The sequence below is a fragment of the Rosa chinensis genome, chromosome 6, assembly GCF_002994745.2.
Source record: "Rosa chinensis cultivar Old Blush chromosome 6, RchiOBHm-V2, whole genome shotgun sequence".
Classification (NCBI taxonomy): domain Eukaryota; kingdom Viridiplantae; phylum Streptophyta; class Magnoliopsida; order Rosales; family Rosaceae; genus Rosa; species Rosa chinensis.
The window spans coordinates 68,697,807-68,717,754 of NC_037093.1; the positions used below are offsets into that span (position 1 = coordinate 68,697,807).

The following is a 19,948-nucleotide window of genomic DNA, read 5'->3' on the forward strand; positions in this document are numbered from 1 at the left end:
AGAGCACTTCATTTATAGTTTGGTCCATTACCTTGACTGAGAATCCCCTTTTAACCTAAGTACGTAAAACTCACTATTTTCATTACCCATTTCCACCCAACATTGATAGTTACTCATGCTCAACATTTTCTTTCACAACAATGCTTTAACTTGCAATTTACAACTTCTTTAAAGAATTCACTGATTTAGTCATTCACCTTATTTCCAACATAATCGATCACTCAAATAGGCATTAACCATTCGAGCAGCATACTAGATTTCATTTCAAAATACAATTACCACACCAAATCCCATAGCTTGTCAGAGACCAATAATCACCGCTTCTTCTTTTCCAAAACAGAAACCAATTTCGTCGTAGCTGCATTCCCACCACCAACAACCTTTTAGATCTCTAATAGACAAAACAAGATCAATAATCCATTTTTAACCAATCCATATCCAAAACAAGGTCTCGAGTTTCTTACCATTCCTCCACATCAACTTAACTGACCTAGCAGCTCCTCCCTTCCAAAACTCCAAATTCCCGAACTTCACAGACCTCATTTCCTCCAAAATCTCCCGAACACAGATTTCAAGTCCCTCACATTCCAAATCAAACAACACAAATTAGGGTTTTCAATCTAAATCGAAATGGAGACCTCAACCAAGAATAGGGCGACGCAAATTACCTAACAGAGATGATCTGAAGGCTCAGCGACCGTGAGCGGCGGAGCTACGGTGGTCCACGCGCCAGCGACGGCCCGTACAACGGGTACGGCGGCTCTGGTTGGAATCGGAGGTTGGGACCATGGGGATTTGGATAAAGGATAGGTGCTGATACCATTTATGGTGGTGGTGTCGCTCAACCGAGGCCGGAGAACAGTGAATCAATCTCAACAGAAAGAGAGATTCCGTCGACCCTCGTGCAGCCTTGACCGGCTTTTGTGGATGGCTAGACTTCTGGGTTTTCCTCCTCCATGTCTACTGAGTCAAGCAGTAGTGGCTGTGAGTGCAGAAAGTGATCAGAAGTAGCCTTTCTAGCTAGGCATGGTGGCGAGAACTGTGGTGGTTGCATGCGGTAGCTGGAGGCGGTGCATGCCGGTGATTCTTGCTGGGTTTAGGTCGGAATTTGGTCCTGATTCGATTGGTGGTGGTGGTGACTAGAGGTGGTGGCCGGAGCTGGAGTCTCCGGCGCTTGCAGAGGGAAGACGGGAAGAGAGAGGTCGGGGGGAGAGAGAGTGCGACGCGGCTGGGTGAGAGGAAGAGAGAGTTTAGGTTTTTGGGTTCCTAAGTTCCTATTTATACTCGCGTGTGTGAAATGTCGAATTTGCCCTTCCGACGAGTTACACAATTTTGCTAGTTGATTGCTTCTAGCTAGGTTTTGGGCTCGTAACTTTTCTTTTCTTTGTCTTTCATCGACAACACCCTTTTTAAATTCTCAACTTTGCCTTAAGTCCAAAACTCAATTTTGTAAAAGCCCAAAATCCAAGACTTTGCTACAACTCAATTTATCGTCTTTGAAACTTCAACAAGCTATTGCCTCAATAAACTTCTATGACCTTCTAGGCCCAAATGAAAGAATTTCGACCCAAACTTAGTTCGAATAACCCAATTGGTAGTCTCGACACCAAATTAATCTCCCAAGTCACTTTCTTCACTTAAATCACCTTGCGAAAATCTTATTGGCAAAAAATTATCTTCTAAAAATTAAGCAAAATTTTCGGGGGCTCACAGGATTGACCAAGATTAATCATCAAACCTGGCTAGGCAATCAAGAATTATAAGGTTCTTTAAATTGCTCCAATGGAAATCTAACTTCAACTGCATCAAGTAATGCCAAATTGTTTGAAGAACACAAAATGGGATTTGATATTGAGAGTTCAAATTAGTCGATCGTAATTATCAAAAACAGAGAAATCGTTAATCTTAAAAGAAATTTTTTTTTTGGTGTGCTCCCAGTTGATCATGAACGCTAAGTGGAGTTTGGAAGTGCAATTTTTTTTTCTTTTATTATTGGAACATCGCATATATAACAGAAGTGTAAATAGATAAAAATATGGATAAATCAGGAAGTTCAGTGGCAAGAGAGGTCCAAATAGTAAATTGGGAGGTCTAAATAGACCCACCCTTTTCTAACTGCACACACGATGCCATTATCTCACAAACCTTGAAATCAAGCAAATTCTCTTTAAATTGGTTTTAATGGTTGTTCAATCCTTCAATTTCTTCTCATCATTTATCATCACCAATACTCTTTCTCCTATCTATGCTTTTGTTCTTCTACGGTTTCACACAAATTCTTCGGGTTTCCATCACTGTAGGCTGGGGTACAAATCAAAATACGTATTAGGTGTTTTTCAATTTTGATTTTGGGTTACTTGATTTCTGGGTTCTATTGATTGCTAATTCGTTTTCAATTTTCAATATTAGGTGCAATTGGAAGTTGGAGTTCTAAGTCGATCTCGAGTAGAAAAGGAAAAACAAGAAGGACCAAAGTTGATTCCACGTCTTATTGTTCTATTCTGAAGTATTTACATTCAAAGTTTAGTAGACTGATGTTTGGCTTCTCTTTAGAGATCTCAATTATTGAAGACTTCTTTTTTTCATTTCATTTTATTGATGTACATATATTTTTCGCCCAGGGCCTTGAAAAACTTAGAACTTGCCTTGTCTGTTGATTGGTGCAACAATCTCCGATGTCGATCGATAACGTTCGATCACCTCAGATTCCTAAATCTCGGGGATGTCGTTTTGGAGTTCAGATACGTCGAATTGGGTATCATTGAAATCCATTATGAAATTGTTCCGCCAAAGGTCATCCCTCAGATATTCATCATCACCAGTACCCTTATTGTTAGTTGCTTCAGCTGCAACTCCAACTCCAACGTCAGCATCATGATGCTGACGATGATTAACTTCGTCTTCAATGACATTGTTTTTGGTCAAACGTGAGACGTCCTCATCAGTGGCAGCGGCAACAACGACAGAGGATGACAAGTCCTCCTTGATCTCCTCATCTTTGGACACTTCTAAGTGATTTTCTTGTTGTAGCTTCCTCTTTAAGGTGGAATTCCAGTAGTTTTTTATTTCATTGTCAGTTCGCCCTGGTATCCTTCCGGCTATCAATGACCATCTACACCAAGTTTATGGTGAACCGAAAGTTAAGAAAGAATTACGTACGTATTAATTGATTACCTCTCATACAATTAGTCAAGTAGGGTTTTCACGAAAAGAGTCAAAAACTATACTGAATTTTTCTGAGAATTAATATTGACAAAGTTGTGTTCGATGTTTTTCCATAACAATTCCCTTCTCAAGTTCAGTTCAAGCTAGATTCATTCATTTTCGATCCAATTTCATCACACCTACACGGCTACACCGCCATAACCACAAGCACCTCAACAGTTTTCCCAAAAAAGAGGCTTATTTTTTTATTTATTTTATACCCCAGTGAAGTAAATAAGGGATTTACCTGTTTCCCAGGAGTTTGTGGAGCCTGATGATGAGCTCTTCTTCTTCTTCTGTAATGTTGCCTTTGATAATATCAGGCCTCAGATAGTTCAACCACCTGAGTCTCACACTCTTCCCACATCTCTTCAGACCTGCCCACAAACACATGCACTTATCATAAACGAAACAATTAAGAGGTTCGTCATCCATGGAAATTATAATGAATTGCAGCGAGTCAAAGTAAGCAAATATATATATATATATATATATATATATATATATATATATATAGTGCTATACATGAATGAAAACAATAAATTAAACTTGAATTGCCTGTTTCCCTGGATAGTTTGCCCCATTTTCCGACCATGTTTTTCGACGTAGGCTTTGACAATCTGGTCTTCACTTGCAGCCCAGGCTCCTTTCTTCAGTCCATCATTCTTATCATAGTAAGTACTGCTTCTCATCCCCAGTGGCGGATCCAGGATTGGAACCTTGGACGGGCTGGATTTCTTAAACAAACAAAAAAAGAAACAAGTACCTTGGAAAGCAATAAGCATTAGATTGTAGCTACTGTAATAATGTTGTCCAGAAGTACTTTACTTCCATCCTGCACAACAGCACAAGATCACATACATAGATGCACCGATGCACACACGAACAACAAATTAAAACAGAGAAACCCCGAATCAGCCCACAACAGCACAAGATCACATACATAGATGCATTGATGCACACATGAACAACAAATTAAAACAAAGAAACCCTGAATCAGCCCACAGCCTACCTGATTTCCTCATTTCCAGTCTGCATTCTGCAACCTTCATTCTTCATTCTTCAATCCCCAATTTCCAGTTCAGACTTCAGAGCCCTAAATCCCTAATTTCAACAAAATCCCCAATTTTACTGAATCAAATCAATAACAAATCGGTTTGATTAAGAGGAACTAGATTCAGAATCAGATAGTGAGAGAAAAAGAAAGAGTACCTGGTGTAGTCGGAGATGGAGAGTTGGAGACGAGTCAGACGACGAAGTCTAGTGGTGAAACTTCGAATAGGCCGTAGATCGGTAGATCCGTAGTCGATGAGTGGACTAGTGGAGTCGGGAGAGCTGGCTGAGCCGCAGGTGGCGAGAGGAGGAGGAAGACCGAGAGAGTCCGTCGCCTAGTCTCGATGAGTGAGAGTCCGTAGCGGGAGAGAGTGACTGAGTGAGAGTCCATCGCCTAGCCTCGATGAGTGAGAGTCTGTCGCGGGAGAGAGTGACTGAGTAGCGATGTCCGTCGCCTAGTCTCGATGAGTGAGAGTCTGTGGAGAGAGTGACTGAGTAGCGATGTCTGTCGCCTAGTCTCGATGAGTGAGAGTCTGTCGCGGGAGAGAGTGGGCGATGTCTCGATGAGACCGAGGTTTTGCAGCGAGACTGGGCGACGTCTGGACAAACCCCAATTAAAAAAAAAAAAAAACATATATCTAATTTTTTTTTGGGCTTCAAAATCTCGGACGGGCTCAAGCCCATCTTAGTCTGTGAATGGATCCGCCCCTACTCATCTCTCTCTCTGTGTAGCGGCTCGATCTATAATATAGTCGAGCTTCACAATATTACTAGCTATATATATAAATATATTTTTATTTATATATATGAATTGGTTACTAAATATTACTAGCTATATCCATCTGTCGGTCTCTCAGAGTTGTGTTATCTAATTGGAGGTAAGGAGGTGAAGATATTTATCTGGAACCCGAATTCATGCATGGTCATATGAAGCAGATATTTCGTGGATAAAATATCAAATGTCAAGTACAGTATTAATTTTATGTTTCTACTTCTGGAGTGCGTACAAACCTACAGGCTAGGGTAAAAAAAAGAAGTAAAATACACAGTAAGGAAATCGAAGCCTCTTCATTTATGGAACCATACAGCCAAGTTGACCGGGACATGGGCTCCAAAACAAATTGATCCGTTGATCCAAGCTAGTAACATCATTTTCACATCAGAGTTGGCTATTCAATTTCTAGGTCCACATTTGAATAAAATAAAATATAAAAAAAATAAAAATAAAAATAAAAACAAATAAACTTCTAGATCACCCACAAAATTATAGGCTCAGAAAAGTAAAGAACATGGTACGGTACTGCTCATCAATAACGTGCATATCCTTATAATTGTAAAATTGTGAACTTTTGCCCAATAAAATAACGAACCTTCAAGCAAACCCTGAACAAATCTTCTGTCATTAGCTTGCTTCTCCATGACGAGCTAGTTTCTGAGGCCTAGCTAGCTTAAGAAGAAAAGCATAATGCTCCCACACAAAAAACAGAACACACAGGAGCAAAACCCTCAGTGTACCTCGTTATTTGTTCAGGTTGGGACTTAATGGAAGTAATGCTCAACATGGTCAGAAATGTAAAATGTTGCCTACATTAATGTATTATACATTACTCTTCTTGAATCAAAGACTAAGATGAATTAACCATTTATCAAAGTCTGCCTCTCAAAACGACATATATCATCGATCTAGTTGAATTTTCAGTACTCGAATTTAAATTATAGATTTGAATTACAGCTCTACAGATGCTTGAGCAAAAGCAAAAAAACAAATGTAGACTGTAATAAATCAAAAAGTACAATAATCTATCCGCATCCAAACAAAGGAGTCAAAAACTCAATTATTTTTGTTCCTCTAAGAAGTTCATAAATATTGTTCACGGTTTCAAAGAAACGCTTGGGTGGAGGACCAAATGATTTATGTCCAGATTTGAAGATATCGATCGATCGATCCACAGTTGCGTTGGGGCCAGTAACGTTGGAAACCAATCAAACCACGCAAAACGTGGATGCAGGTAAACCTGAAAGATCCAACTTGTTCGAAAATCGAAACCTTACGGGTACGCAGATGCAAAAAAAAAACAAACGTGCTACTATTGTCTGTTTGGAGCATGTGGCCGTGAAGACGCCCCTGGGAGTCCAACCCCCTTGGTCCTAAAAAAGTAGGAGGCAACCGCATCAGGAGGAATAATTAGCATTGACCGTTTGGTGACTTTGGGCTTCTGAAATTTACTCTTATTTACCCCGGGTAGGCCTCATCATATGGCCCTTGGGCCCAAAGCCCGGCCGGCCCGGTCCTTCCATTAGGGCCGGCCGGCCCGACCCTTTCTCAAATAGGGTAGGGTATGGGTCATACAAATGAAGTCAAACCCTACCCTACGGCCATGCCCGATTGAGCCAGTAAGGGCTAGGCCCGGGCCTACCCTTAAGGCCTAGCCCTAACCCAGCAATAAAACTTATATTTTATTTTTGTTATTTTCTATTACATGTGTATAAAACTATAGAAGTATGGAGAATTATTTGTATCTGTTATACTAGAGAATATGTCTTTCAAATTGAGTCTATCCCTTTTAAGGCCCAAACTTATTAGTAGGTATGAAGCCTAACGCCAGGAGTCCAACTATCCAAGTCCAACTTAAGTCTCCAAGAGGGCAAAACCTAGAGGCCAGCATCAAAGTCTTCAGACAGCAAATTGACCATATCCACCTCTCTCAGAAAACCCTCTCTTCCTTCCCAATGAACGCTACAACTTGGTGGACCGCTCCGTCTCGGTCGGCGAGGGCTTGTCTCAACAGCTTCGTCTCCAGCCGACGGCGGGAACGAGCGCGGTAGTGACAGCGACTTGCTTGTCCAGGCCTAGAGAGAAGAGCACGGTGTTGACGCTTTGCATCACCAGGAGGAGGTTGTCGATCATCGTCGTGTCGTTAAAGGTGAGGACTTCATTTCCGACGCACACTTGATAATTAGACTATGGTGGTTTGTGGTCAGATTCTTTACAATTACATGTTGTCTGTATTATTGATTATACTTGCAGTCTTGGTTCCTACTGGACCAAGCTGGGTTTTCTTTTTTTCTTCATCATAGATCTAGTGGCTCGAGCTTTTTTATGTGTTAACAATTGAATTGTTTTTCTGCAAGTTTCTGTTTGTTTTAGCAGAAACTTTGTCTGCTCAAAAAACCTTTATTCATGCCCTCATTTATTTTGGTGGGCCAATCATGATGAGAAAAATACATGATGTCCAATCCATCAGAATTCCTTAAAGTCGGGTTATATTGCTCTGTGGTTTTAATTTTCATGTAGATTTGTCATTTTGTGCTGTTAACATGTTTTGGTTTGAATATTGATTTTTCATCTGTTAATTTGGTTATTTTTGTTTTCATTCAGCACTGCAGTTGATAATTTTGTAGCCTGATGTCTCCACCACAGCTGGTTGGTAAGGGGGAAGGGAAGAGCAATGGATATATGGTAGCTTGTTCTCCCTCTGTGGACATGAATCACCAGAATCTGTCGGACAAGGGAAGTTTCATGTGAGTTCAATCAATGTAAATTTGCATATTCTCATATAAATTGAATTCAGTACTGATCAATTAGGAACCTTTATTCATAATTGCAGGAAATTCTAAGTACAATAGAGCATGGTGGAAGTTCATTGACATAATTGCAGAAATCTTCAAGTCCACTAGAATGATTTATCTTGTAATTTTTTGTTTTTGAAGAAGTAATTGATATCATCAGACTGCTCTTCATATCTCAATTCTTCTCATTGCTTTTAAAGAAGTAATTGAAAATTTCAGTTTCAGTTGGTGAAATTGATATCATTAGACAGCAGACTACTTTCTTAAGTTTTAAGGGACTTCTAATTTAATTGCATATATTGAAGAAAATTTGTTTTTCCCTCCAATTTGAGTTTATTTCAAGTAAGCCCGGCCCTTTCGACCCTTGCGGAATGGGCCTTAAGGGCGGGTAAGGGCTTACATATTGAAGCCTCGGCTCGGCCTTAAGTTTTGTTGACTTGGTCAAAACTCGGCCCGGCCCTACCCTAAGCCCTAAAATTTAGGGTAGGTTTGGCTCTAGCCCGGCCCATGATGACCCCTAACCCCGAGCAGAACTCAGAAGCTATGGCATAGAAGCCTAGCTAGAAGGTCCTTAAATTATAAATATCTATGAGCCTAAAACTGAAAACATCATAAAATTATTGTTTGTCTCAAGCTGCACAAAGTAGAAGTCTTCCTTAAATTACATTGAACAAGTAATTATAATTCTACAGTAAATCCTCACACATGGGAAGTATTACAACCACCTCAATCTAATTGCTTATAACACATTCAATCTTCATTATATAAGTTCATTAGTTACTCTAATTTTCGTAAAGAAAATTAAATTATGGCTGAAGGATAATTTTGGTATCTCATGTCCCATCTATAGGTACTTGGTTGTAAGGCCAAGAGCCCATGACAAGGGATCAATGTGAGGCCCGGAAATATTTAAGGAGCTAAAGTTGAGTACTTCGAGATTTGATCTGTAATTTCAGTAATTGCTAAGAACACTCGGGAAGATTTTTTTTGAATTTTTTAAAAGATGAAATCTTTTAATTTAAAGGTTCGATATTAAAGTATGTGACGCGACGAGTTCGTGAGAATTTTCGGGGGACTCTTCGGACACCCAAGCTAATTATTATGATTTTTCGAAGTTTCAGGATTATAGAAATTATTTAATGGAAAAGAAAAATAGAGCGACGCGATCTCACCCGTCCAAATTAATCACCGTGTGATCTGGATCGTGCATTTTAAATGAATATTTGTCTATAAAGAACCGAAGATGGATGGAACGCCCCAGATCACTCTTGAACTCTCAACGTCGAGACCCGTTTCCTCGACCCGGAAACCTGCGCCGGCAACCCGATTCCGTCTCCATCTTCCGGCCACGACACAGCGGCAAACCGACCCCCTTTCTATTCGTCTCCTCAACTTCGGCGTCCTCCTTGTCACGGATCGTCCATTCGACGACGGAACGCGACAAAACGAGGTTGAGAAATTGCTGCAACTCCGGCGATTTTCCGGCGACTCCGGTCACCATTGTTGATGCATGAGGTATGAAACGTGATCTTCTCTTCGTGCTCTACATGTTGGTATGAATGGATTTTGGAATTGATCGAGTTTGTTGGATTGGTGTTTTGGCTGTCGTCGGCTGATGTCGAGGCTACTGTTCCGGCAGAGAGTTCCAGAGTTCTTTGATTCAATTTTGATGATAATTCTGGTCCTAGAACGAGCAGCGAGATGTGGGTTGCATTGAAATTCAGAATTGGTGTGGTGGAGCACAGTCGGGTAGCAGAACAAAGAGTTCGAAAATCTGTGAAGTACGTTTGATAGTGAAAAGTCTGGTTTTGTTCGTACTGGAACAAGACATAGACATGCAAAGGGAGAGAGATTCAGAAGCTTGCCAGAGTTGGTAATTGGGTTCGAGTATTCCTCGATCAATTCTTAATAGCATAGGATTTCAACTCGGAGGTTTTAAAGACGAATTGTGTAATTGGACGAGGGCTGTCCAAGTTCATTTTGAGTTCCACGGTGAAGGTAAGGAATTACTCAAATTGGTTCTATTGCGTTGTGTTAATTAAGTTTGGTTTTGAAACTTGTCTTCTGGATTTAGAACGGGAGTGATGGCGAAATGTATAAAGGATGCAGAACCTCGGTGGGCTAAGAACTCCAACAATTGCAATGGAAAAAGTATTCATGGTAAGTTGGGAGTTTGTATTACAAGTTAAATTTAAGAAAAGTAGTAACGTGATTGATGAGGAAAAGTGATGTTTGTCTGGGAATAAATTGTGGACAGTGAGATTAGCATTATTAGTTGCAAAACTGCGGTTGTGGTTTGATAGTTGGAAATTAAAGAAAGAAATTGTCAAAGCTCATGTTACCATGCACATTAAGTGGCTGCAGTTTTGAGTCAATTATTGATTACAAGTTGTTTGTGATTAGATGCTAGAAGTAGAAATCTGGGCTTATAGATTATAAATTGTATTGAACAATTACAAGATATAATTGCCCTTGATCAAGCTTTGTGCTAGCGATGGGCTTGTGAGTTCTCTAATTTATTGATAAGTATGTCGTTTACATACAATTAAAGGAATTGGGTTTCTTGACATTTGTGAATGTTGGAAGTGCACTGAATATATAGAAATGATTATAAAGCTAAGAACTTGACGTACTATCAAGTGTTTTCCAAGAGAAGTATGAGGTTAATTGATATATATATATATATATATATATATATATATATATATGGACCAAACCAATTGTAAAGATATTTGATTTGGATGCCTTTCTGGGTTGGTATCTAATCATGAATTTGATCGAATTTTAATTTGATTATGGGTGTCCATAGCAAATTTGGACATGTCTGTGATACATTGGAACCTAGACTATTCGAATATCTTGGTAAAGTGAATTTGGTATGATCATATTACTGTCGTCAATTTCAAATATTCAAATAACAATGAATTGTTATCGGACTTAGGGACTCCAGTTACCCGGAACGTGAAAGATTGTGGTGTTGGCCTAAAAGAGCGAATGGAATCAAAGCTACGATATTCCAGGTAGGGGATTCTGGACTCGCCTCAGTTAGAAATTTTTATGCATGGATTTTATGGAAATTAATGATGCATGAAAAAGAATTTGGTCTTTATTTCATTTTCTATGAGCTATTGTTTGATGACCTGAGAGTGAGAGGAGCATAGCGACTTCCTTGGGCTTCGATCCCCTAAACCTCCGGAGGGGCTGTATGGACTGAAGAGTGTCTAACATCCGTTGAGGTGTGGCACTGCTTCTAGGTGATACGGCGTAAGTGGACACTCTCGCTACACATTGCCGGTGTAAACGATATTAATCGTGGTAAGGTTGTAGTTGGCATAGCGATCGGTCATCAGGTCTGTTTCATTCTTTTGGGCCTTACTATATTTTTATAAACGAACTACGGTTTGTGGTTTCGAACATCTTTATCTATATGCATTGTTTCTCACTTACTTTGCCGGCATCTATATTTTAAATTACTTTCACACCTAGCTGGGGTAGAGTCTTATTGAGCAGTGAGGACGAAAGCTCACCCCTACAACAGTTTGTGGATGCAGGTATTGTGTACGAAGACGGGACAGTTGGATGATGCTAATTGTGGCTTAGTTACCTTGTACTTTAAATGGTCATCGACGGAGTTAGATCCGCGTGACAGGTTCTCTTATTTCTTTTACTCCCGTGTAACTTGTTTACCGAGGTTGTGATTATTTGTAAAATACCTTTTTCGTATTTTTTTCGGACTTTGGCCTTGAACCGGACGAACATTCGATAATTGTTTTGAAATGACTTGTATTTGTTTTCTTTAAAGGATTTCTGATGGTTTTATAGTTTTCACCTCACTTAAACAACTGCTTCTGTGCTCAATTTTTCCTAATGTATTTACTAAAGTATTCTTAACTTCCTTGTGTTGCCTTGCGGGTTCTTGAGACTTAAGTATCTTAGCTTAGGTTCTAAGGGCACGCGGCACTGTAATGTACTCAGTTTGAAGAGGTGCAAATCGGGGCGTTACAGTCAAGGCCTCTCTTAGATTGTTTTGAGTAAGTGAAGTACGTAGATTAGAATGCTTTTATTTTGGATTTTTGTCTATTTACCCCATTTCCAGGGATTTTTTTTCCACTTATCCCATTAAGTTTTTTTAATTCTCTCTTACCTAAAACACTCTAAGGAAGTGTTCTGTAATATCTATTAAGATTTTTTTTTAATACAATTTTACCCTCAGTTCTTTGTTACTTAGAGAGAGAGAGAGAAATCATAGAAGACTTCGCCAGAGTCCCATCACCGGCCGCTAGATTCCGGTTGTCGCTCGCAAGACTTTTCTGAAAACCTCACCAGAGGTCCCCAAAGAGGTCGTTGGAAATGTTTATTTCCCAAATAGACATCTATTACCCTCCAATAGAACTTTCGGTCGCCGGAATTGGAACTAATTTTCTTAAATTTAGACAAATAAAACTTTGATTAAAGAAAAAACCGAGGAGATTACATCCATTTAAAACGTCTATTGCCCCAATAGAATTTTTTTTTTTCTTTTCATTTTGGGCTTCTGCCCCATTTTACCCAAAATAAAATAAAATGATTTGGGCACCCAGAGAAAAGCTCTAGGCACCAAATCGCCGTTCTCCTCTACCACCGGCGTACCAGATTGCCGTTCTCCTTCACCACCGACATACCAGATCAACGTTCTCCTCTGCTACCGGCCTGTATCGAGTGCCGGAGAGCCTGGGTCGAGCACCGGAGGTCGAGGTCGAGGTCGAGGTCGAGCGCCAAATCTTGCCAAAGATGATCTCCGATTTTGATTTCGTGACTGGCGAAGCCCAAGCAACTGGTGATCCTACCGGTTCAGATTGCAGCCTGAAAGTGAGGCGAGAAGCTGAATCGTGGATAGGAAAACGGCATTGCTGCAAAGGGAGAAAAGGTCGGCGAAGTCGTGGTGATGAGAGAGGAGGACAAAACCGGAATCAGAAATGCAGTCAACGGGGCCAAAAACCGACCCCAGTTCGTTGGGGTTTCGGCCTACGGCGGCCTGGGCGATCCAGCGGTGTTGGGGCCTTGCAGGGCGCAGAGAGAGAGAGAGAGAGAGAGAGAGAGAGAGAGGGGGGGGCAGTGTACAAAACTGTCATTTTCCTTTAAACAGGGTAAGTGAGAATAAAATTTTGTTGCTGGGATAAGTGGGATAACTTTGTCAAATTTTGGTGCTTTGGGTCAAGGACCCTTTTATTTTTATACTTCTTTTTAGTTCGTGCAGAAAAGTTTTTTTTTTTCCTCCAAATTAGAAGCAATTAGTCAATCATATTATACTTTAATAGTTTTGATCATCTCTAATTTAGTAATTTTATTATATTTTCTTTATAGAAAAAAATAGAAGCAAAAGAAAATTACAAAGCAAAAACCTTTGTGAAGCAAAGAAATCAAATTTTATTGATACTCACAAAAAACTCTCTCTCAGAAAGATCCCTAGAAGGAAAACCCTAGCCGCTTTTGCACTAGTTCGGCGTCCTTCAGCATTGGTGTCATCTTCGACCTCGTTGGCGCGTTGTGGGTGCGGTCGGACCGGTCTACTTGACTATCAGGGACATCAGGTCCTTGATGGCTGATGGTGGAAAGTCTCGACGACAATCGAGTCGCATAGATGGTTATGGATTGACGACTTCAATGACTCTTAATCGACCACAATCTACCTCGTCAGGGAATGAAGGTGAAGGTAGATCCAGGTCTGTGTTGGTTTCCCGATTGGCTGGAATGAAGGTGAAGGTTTGAATTGGCTCCAATCTGGCCTGGTTTGGATGGTGCGTACACTGCCGATGATGACTGGAGATGGACCTGCCGGAGATCGTTGGACGGCAGTGACGAGGTTGAGGTGATGGGGATTCTGAGGCTGGTTTCTTTATAGCCTTCTTGGTGGGCTCTATGGGGGTATGGCTTGGTTTTTAACCATGGGCCCAAATTGGCTTATTTTTGTTTTTAGTTGTTTTTGTCTTTTACAATTAGGTGGTTTTATGCCAATAATAAGTCCATTCCGTTATAGGTTAAGGTTATGTGGGTTGGTCCCGATCTATGCACTCTGTGTGCCTTGTCTGCTCTAAGTTGGTGGCAACTTTATTGCATTGGCAAATGGTCGCAGCTTCTTAGTGGCAGTAATGTGCCTACTCTAAGTAGGAGGCGAGTTCCTTGCTTGGTCAAATGGTCGCTACCGCCTAGTGGCAGGGTGAGACTAAATGTCGTCGGATCTATTCTCCGGTGGTAACATAACAGAAAAGTTGTGCTTATAGTAAAAATGCTATGTTGTAATCGGGTTACATATCGAGTTATCTTTCCGTTATGTCAAAGCAAATGGAATAGTCAGTATATCACTCTTTGCTAGTTTGTGCTTGTTAGAATACATGTCTTTTGTAGATATTTCTGATATTATTTTGAGAAATACTCTAGGTGCTTTTTGTAATCAAATGTTTAGGCTCAATGTTCCCCCTTTGTATTTGACAGTTTTATTAATCAAAACTTGAGGGCAGCCACTCCAACTCTTTATTCAAAAAAAATAAAAATCAAATTTGAAAGCTTACAAATAGTATAAATGAGTCTTAAATTTGTTAAAACATCTACAGTAAAGTTTGGTTCAAAAATGATGTGGGGCAGCTAATTATGTAATCACTTTAATGGTATTTCGGATGCTCAATTGGAAAGTTGGAATCACTCTTCGACTTGAAATTTCTTTGATGCTAAACAGTTGGATTTACCCTCGCGTTGAACAGTTGGGTATTTAAGTAATTGTAACCAGATGTAGCCTTGCTTAGCCAGAAGACCCTTTAACTACCACTACTTTCTTGTTGGAGAGACTTCTGAAATAAGCAATAAATAAAAAAAAAACAAAAGAGGAAATAATAGCTGTCCGTTCTGAGACTAAACGACCCACCTCGCCTTCTTTCTTTCTCTCGGAGGTTGCAACAGAAGCAAAGCAAAGTAGCAATGGCAATGGTCATATGGGTTCTTTTGGTTTATCTTCTTGTTGTCTCTGTTTCTGCTGCTACTCAAAGTAAGTCTCTTTCAAATCAAAGTTTGTTTCTTTGTGCATATTGTTTATAGGACAATGTGACCCTGCAAACTTCAGATTTGGAACTTGTATCTAAATGGGCAGTGAAGATTGGATCTGCTTAAAACAATTTGGGATTCTGTTTCCTTGTTTTGAATTTGTGTCTTTGATGCATTTTCCAAATGTGGCTACACTTTCCACATTTGCATTTGCACTCTTTTAGTGCATGAGTTATTGATTCAAGCTTTGCCTTGGCTTTAGATCTTTGTGGGTAAGATCAGAAATCAGCTTTAGTTACTTGATCTGTTTGGTTAAGATTTTTTAATCTCATTTGTCATTCTAGTCATTCTTGGTTTGGGGACAGATAATTTGGATCTTGGATTGGGCACCTGGATTTACAATGAGAATAAAAGATTGAAACTTGAAGATTTAGTACAAGTACAGAAAATAATAGTGAAGGCCAAAACTTGCGCTCTGGGACAATGTAATAAATGAAGCACTCTGCTTTATGGATGGTGTTTCTTCTGTACTATTTTGGTGAAGTTTTTTTTTTGTTGCTTCATTGGACTTATTTTGACTTATGAAGTGCAAATGGTGTTTTTCTTTTTGCTTCATCGTCTTTTGTGTTCGTAATGTGGATCAGATATAGGACTTGTATTAATGAGATTGATCGTGGATGAACATTGCAGTGAAAGTTACTAATAACCCTGCGGATGAGTTAGTGGCTGTTCTTAACGCTAACAGAACTGCACACAAATCATCTTCCCTCTATGACAACCCTGGATTGGCCTGCATTGCCTTGCAGTACATAAAAGCGTACAAAGGTGACTGTGGTGCTGTAGGAGGTCCAGATGCCAAGAAGCCAGCTGATTCCGAGTTTGTTGAAGCTTTTGCTCCAAACTGTGGTATCCAAGTCTCAACCCTCTCTCCAATTACCGGTCGTTTACTTGGCTGCGAGACTAAATATGTCCACGCTGCTGAAGCATTTTCAAACATCTTGATTGAAAGCAGTAAGAGCTTGGACATTCTCTACAATAAGAACCACACTGAAGTCGGAGCTGCCGTGAGTGGCAGTGATGGTGGTTCTCCATATTTCTGGTGTGTGTTGTTCAGCGGCGGCAAAACTAACAGCAGCTTTGTTGCCGAGGGAGGTGTGGTTAAGATAACAAGACCTGGGTGCTTTAGTGGTGCAGATGACGAGTGCAGTGGCGCTTATGATTGGTCTAGAAGTAGTAGTGTGTGGGCATGTTTCACGACAGCTCTGATTGCAATGGGGTTTGCCTTTGGATTATGAAGATGTATGAGAATCTAGATTCGTTTCCACTAAATTCAGGGCCCTTTTTTCGGTTCTGTTGTATTCAAAGGCACGGCCTTTGTAGTTTGTTCTGTGTTTCTCGGTTTCATTGTATGTAAGAGTTTTACTGTGAGATTAATGCCATTCATTTTCTTCAGCTTTTCCCTTCTATTTAGGACCTACCAAGCTTCCCTCTTTTTTCAGTGTGCGGGTTTGTTCATAGAGAGAAAATTCCTATGGTCTTTTTTAGAGGTAAATGGATTGGTTTACATTTATAATGACCGAAGCAGCTGATTCTCCGTTCGGAAACAAAAACCCCAACACTTTGAATTCAACGAGAAACTGCTTACTTTTATTATAGAAAGATACATGAACTTTGCCCTGTTAAAACCAGTACCCAAGTTACATAGCAGAAAAACGTAATAGTACTGCAAAAGGAGTTGAGTTAAGCCTCCCGGTTCCAAACAGAAGCTTTACACTTCAAAACCAACGCCAGAACCAGGAGAGTTATTATAATCCCACTCGAAGAACCGCCAACTCTGTAAATCCAGTAAGGATCGAACCTGGTAAAGCTTCGGTCCAAGTAAAGCGACAAAGTGATGGCCAAGATCAACACCACGAGCAGCAGGGGCAGCCAAGCAGCAAAATTGATGGGCTCTTGCAAGTCAAGTTCTGAATCATCCACTGTTGTGCGGTCAATATAGAGAGGAGAAAGCACAGCTAGAAGTGCCAACCCGATGGCGACCAACCTCTCATATGAAGAAAACCGGTTCGTCCTCCTTGTAGCTCCGGGCTCCATTCAAGAGTGTCAGAATGCAGCACTTGAGAACCAAAATAACTAAGAACAGTGGACTGTCTATGAGACTATGACTAATGATAAGCTTATACTCTACGCTCTATCTTGTGCAAAGATGTCCAAATTTAATGGTTGTCATAGAGAGCTTGAGCAAAAGGACACTGATTTTTAGCTTTATCCTCCAGAAGGAATCCACCTAGAAACTAACAGATAATGTTCCCTTCGAGACTAGGAGTCAGAGGCTTAATCAAGAAGTTTTGGGTGTCACTGGTCAGAGTGAGTGGGATAGAATATTCCCCATTAACGAAAATTAAAATTGATACTGCCTGTTCCTGCATAATTCTCTGGAATCAGATGCTATATAGCTCCTATGAATTTCAAGTGTCTTACCATTGAATCAAATGGTTGAAAATACAAATAAAGTTGGATTAATCTAGAGAGAAAAGGACCCTAAAAGAAAGGTAAGGTTCTTAGGCACATTGAACACCATGGGTGCATAGGCATCAAAAAAGTCCAATAAACGAAAACATGGGCTTGATTGCCTATACTATCAGCTTCATTAGACTAGTAATAGTAGTGTGTAAATAAATTATAAACTTGGCATATCCAGTCATGCTTAATGCTTGCATTTTCAAAATAGACAGCAGCAACTGAAAGCATCACTACTCTATAATATTGCAAGGCAAAAAATTCTTCAGTTCAGCCAAATACAAAGAAAGAAAGGAATTGCCGTACGTTTAGTGTCATGTACTCGAATATTACAAGAAAGTATGGCAACCTAACTGACTCAGTCTCAGCTCTTTGTGTTGCTGCCCTGAAGCCTTGTGATCCATTTCTTCTGCGGCGTAGTGAGGTGAGTAATTCCAGTAGCAGAAGAAGCACCGAGTTCTTGGGAAGCTGCTGGTGATGCTGGAAGCTCGGCCGGTAGCGCGGCGGCTGTGCTTGTAAAGGCATTTAGAACCAAGAATGCCAGAATGGGAGAGAGATCCAATGTGCCTCCGAGTGGCGGGATTAGCCCCCGAAATATGTTCAAGTAAGGGTCACATATTGTACTGCACCACATTCACATCATAATCAGTTACTACTTTACTATATATCAATATGTAACGCAATGTTCTCTCACAAGATAATCTGACATGTTATGTTGCCGAACCAGTAAGTAGGTTGAATTAATGGTTGAGAATACCTGAGAGGGCCGACAATGGCAGGAGGGGAGTTTGGGAACCAGGTCAACACAAGCCTGCAGACCAATAGAGTGTTGTATAAGTTCAGGAAGTTGGAGACCCCATTTGCAACGACAAGTCCGGCCACCGAGTCCCCGGGTAAAACCGCGGCGAAATTGTGAGTAGATAAACTCTTCAACTTCCTGTACCTCGTAGTCTGAACCTGAAAGTAATTAAACTTCAACTGTTACGAAAAACCCCATTTCGAGTGAGAATTCAATCAATTCGGAGCGAACGCCGGCCTACCTGGTGGCAGAAACTCTGGAATTCGCCATGGAAGGAGATTAGTTTGTTGAGAAAAGGGTTCTGCGAAGCCAGTGAGTGGAGCAATTCGAGGCAGTTGTGGGTTGCGGAAGCGATGGAAGATTGAATATCGGGAAGAACAAAACTGGGCTTCTTGGAACAAGATGAGGAGGAGGGTGAGGATGATCTGAGAAATGGTGCGAAATTGGTTGGGGAGAGTAGCATTGAGAAGTATGGAGTAAAATGTGGGGTGGGCGGCAACGATTTTGGGGACTCAGTGGCGGAGGCCAACTCGCTCTGAGCCATTTTCTGGAGTTGAGCTAAGAAGAAGAAGAAGCAGAAGCAGAACAAGTGTGGATCAGGAGACGGGTACTAGATTTGGATAATTTGCGCAAAATGTATCCCGGGCATTGTGCTACATACGACGACGTTCGCTCTCCACTCGTTTTTCCCTGGTTGTTACTCAATACAGTCGTACCAATTTTATGTAATTTATGGAATTAAAACCTCAAATAGTACTAAAACATTCTTTCCTTTTTTTTTTTTTTTTTTTTTTTGAAATGAGAGATTGGTGCGGCTACCCTCTAGTCTTGATTAATGAAATTGCCGAATACAAGGGTGGGACATTGAGCCTAAACCCCTTAATACAATGAGCATCTAGAGCACGTCCTGAAATAATATCATAATACTCTACAAAATACATGTATTTCTAACAAGCACCAATTAGCAAAGAGTGCACAACTAGCTACTCTATTTGCTATGACAGAGTGGTGACATACCGGAAAGATAACTCGACTACAACAAAGCATAATTACCAAAAATAGGCCATCACATACCCTCCCCCTGTAATCTATGAATAGACACGGTGATATATAGATTTGGTCCACTCATTGAACACTCCACGCTCACTTAAAAAAACGAGCCTATAAACTAAGTTAACACGACGGCATGGTAAATAGGCACACCAAAACACACAAGTGCATAGCTTCTTAAAAACAATATGGAATTATTAGAAAGTAAAAATAACTAACTAAGTGGCAGCCCTAAGGTCCAAAGGAAAGTCAGCCCTATGCCCAACATACTATGCTTTTGTGCAAATTCGTCAAGAGTAATCTCGATCTACAGTCGTTGTCACCATAGAAGTCTTGTGTTGCTGCTTAATGTCAAAATAAGAACCTGAAGCATCCCCTCCTACGCCACTCAACGCCAAAGCAATAACTCGACGCACCTAACTTCCTTGCTGCAGAAGCATCGAACAAGAGAACCAGTGACCGCTGAGAAAACCACAAAACCAAGCCATCTTGAGAACCAGGCCATAGGAAACCACCCGTCTAGCGCCAACAAACACGACAGCAGCACGACAAAGATCGGCACTAATGCCAGCCACCGCCGGATGAGTAGCGAATGGAAAACTAGAAGCCGACTAGGGTTTAACAAGAAGAGAGAGGCAGCTAAAGAGTATAATAGGTCAGGGGACAGTGAAATCAATCCATATTTGAGTACTTTAAATTTCGAAACTATTAGTTTGATGCCTAAATTTCATTTTTTTT

The 19,948-nt window shown here is 40.5% G+C and overlaps 3 protein-coding genes, 2 long non-coding RNA genes and 1 pseudogene across 6 annotated transcripts; 3 read left to right on the top strand and 3 right to left on the bottom strand.

The window, feature by feature from the left end:
• Positions 1–2,709: 2,709 nt before the first annotated feature.
• LOC112171832 lies at positions 2,710–4,648 on the bottom strand (annotated as a pseudogene).
• Positions 4,649–6,915: 2,267 nt separating this feature from the next.
• On the top strand, positions 6,916–8,077 carry LOC121050193. The gene is made up of 2 exons (XR_005802311.1): positions 6,916–7,181; positions 7,637–8,077. It is a non-coding gene; the product is annotated as an uncharacterized LOC121050193 (long non-coding RNA).
• Positions 8,078–9,072: 995 nt separating this feature from the next.
• On the top strand, positions 9,073–11,660 carry LOC112173158. The gene is made up of 4 exons (XR_002925472.2): positions 9,073–9,825; positions 9,902–9,987; positions 10,769–10,847; positions 11,366–11,660. It is a non-coding gene; the product is annotated as an uncharacterized LOC112173158 (long non-coding RNA).
• A 2,983-nt stretch (positions 11,661–14,643) lies between these two features.
• On the top strand, positions 14,644–16,305 carry LOC112173403. 2 transcript variants are annotated; one of them, XM_040508653.1, is made up of 3 exons: positions 14,644–14,845; positions 15,207–15,326; positions 15,532–16,305. In XM_040508653.1, exons 1-3 carry the CDS (start codon positions 14,779–14,781, stop codon positions 16,134–16,136), a joined length of 792 nt encoding a protein of 263 aa, XP_040364587.1. In that variant the 5' UTR covers positions 14,644–14,778; the 3' UTR covers positions 16,137–16,305. The 2 variants fall into 2 exon arrangements, with proteins under 2 accessions (XP_040364587.1, XP_024166785.1); XM_024311017.2 differs by lacking the exon at positions 15,207–15,326 and having other exon boundaries at positions 14,649–14,845.
• A 161-nt stretch (positions 16,306–16,466) lies between these two features.
• On the bottom strand, positions 16,467–17,361 carry LOC112173404. The gene has a single exon (XM_024311018.2). It carries the CDS (start codon positions 16,933–16,935, stop codon positions 16,582–16,584), a length of 354 nt encoding a protein of 117 aa, XP_024166786.1. The 5' UTR covers positions 16,936–17,361; the 3' UTR covers positions 16,467–16,581.
• Positions 17,362–17,571: 210 nt separating this feature from the next.
• On the bottom strand, positions 17,572–18,840 carry LOC112173402 (ylmG homolog protein 2, chloroplastic). The gene is made up of 3 exons (XM_024311016.2): positions 18,402–18,840; positions 18,119–18,318; positions 17,572–17,984 (listed from the first exon to the last, which is right to left on the bottom strand). Exons 1-3 carry the CDS (start codon positions 18,702–18,704, stop codon positions 17,726–17,728), a joined length of 762 nt encoding a protein of 253 aa, XP_024166784.1. The 5' UTR covers positions 18,705–18,840; the 3' UTR covers positions 17,572–17,725.
• Between the last annotated feature and the right edge of the window lie 1,108 nt (positions 18,841–19,948).

Coding starts and splice junctions, on each gene's coding strand:
- LOC112173403 (XM_040508653.1), top strand. CDS start 14,779: ATGGCAATGGTCATATGGGTTCTTTTGGTTTATCTTCTTGTTGTCTCT. Junction 14,846..15,206: donor TGTTTCTGCTGCTACTCAAA/GTAAGTCTCTTT, acceptor GTTTGGGGACAG/ATAATTTGGATCTTGGATTG. Junction 15,327..15,531: donor AACTTGCGCTCTGGGACAAT/GTAATAAATGAA, acceptor TGAACATTGCAG/TGAAAGTTACTAATAACCCT.
- LOC112173404 (XM_024311018.2), bottom strand. CDS start 16,935: ATGGAGCCCGGAGCTACAAGGAGGACGAACCGGTTTTCTTCATATGAG.
- LOC112173402 (XM_024311016.2), bottom strand. CDS start 18,704: ATGGCTCAGAGCGAGTTGGCCTCCGCCACTGAGTCCCCAAAATCGTTG. Junction 18,319..18,401: donor TCCAGAGTTTCTGCCACCAG/GTAGGCCGGCGT, acceptor AATTACTTTCAG/GTTCAGACTACGAGGTACAG. Junction 17,985..18,118: donor GCCATTGTCGGCCCTCTCAG/GTATTCTCAACC, acceptor AATGTGGTGCAG/TACAATATGTGACCCTTACT.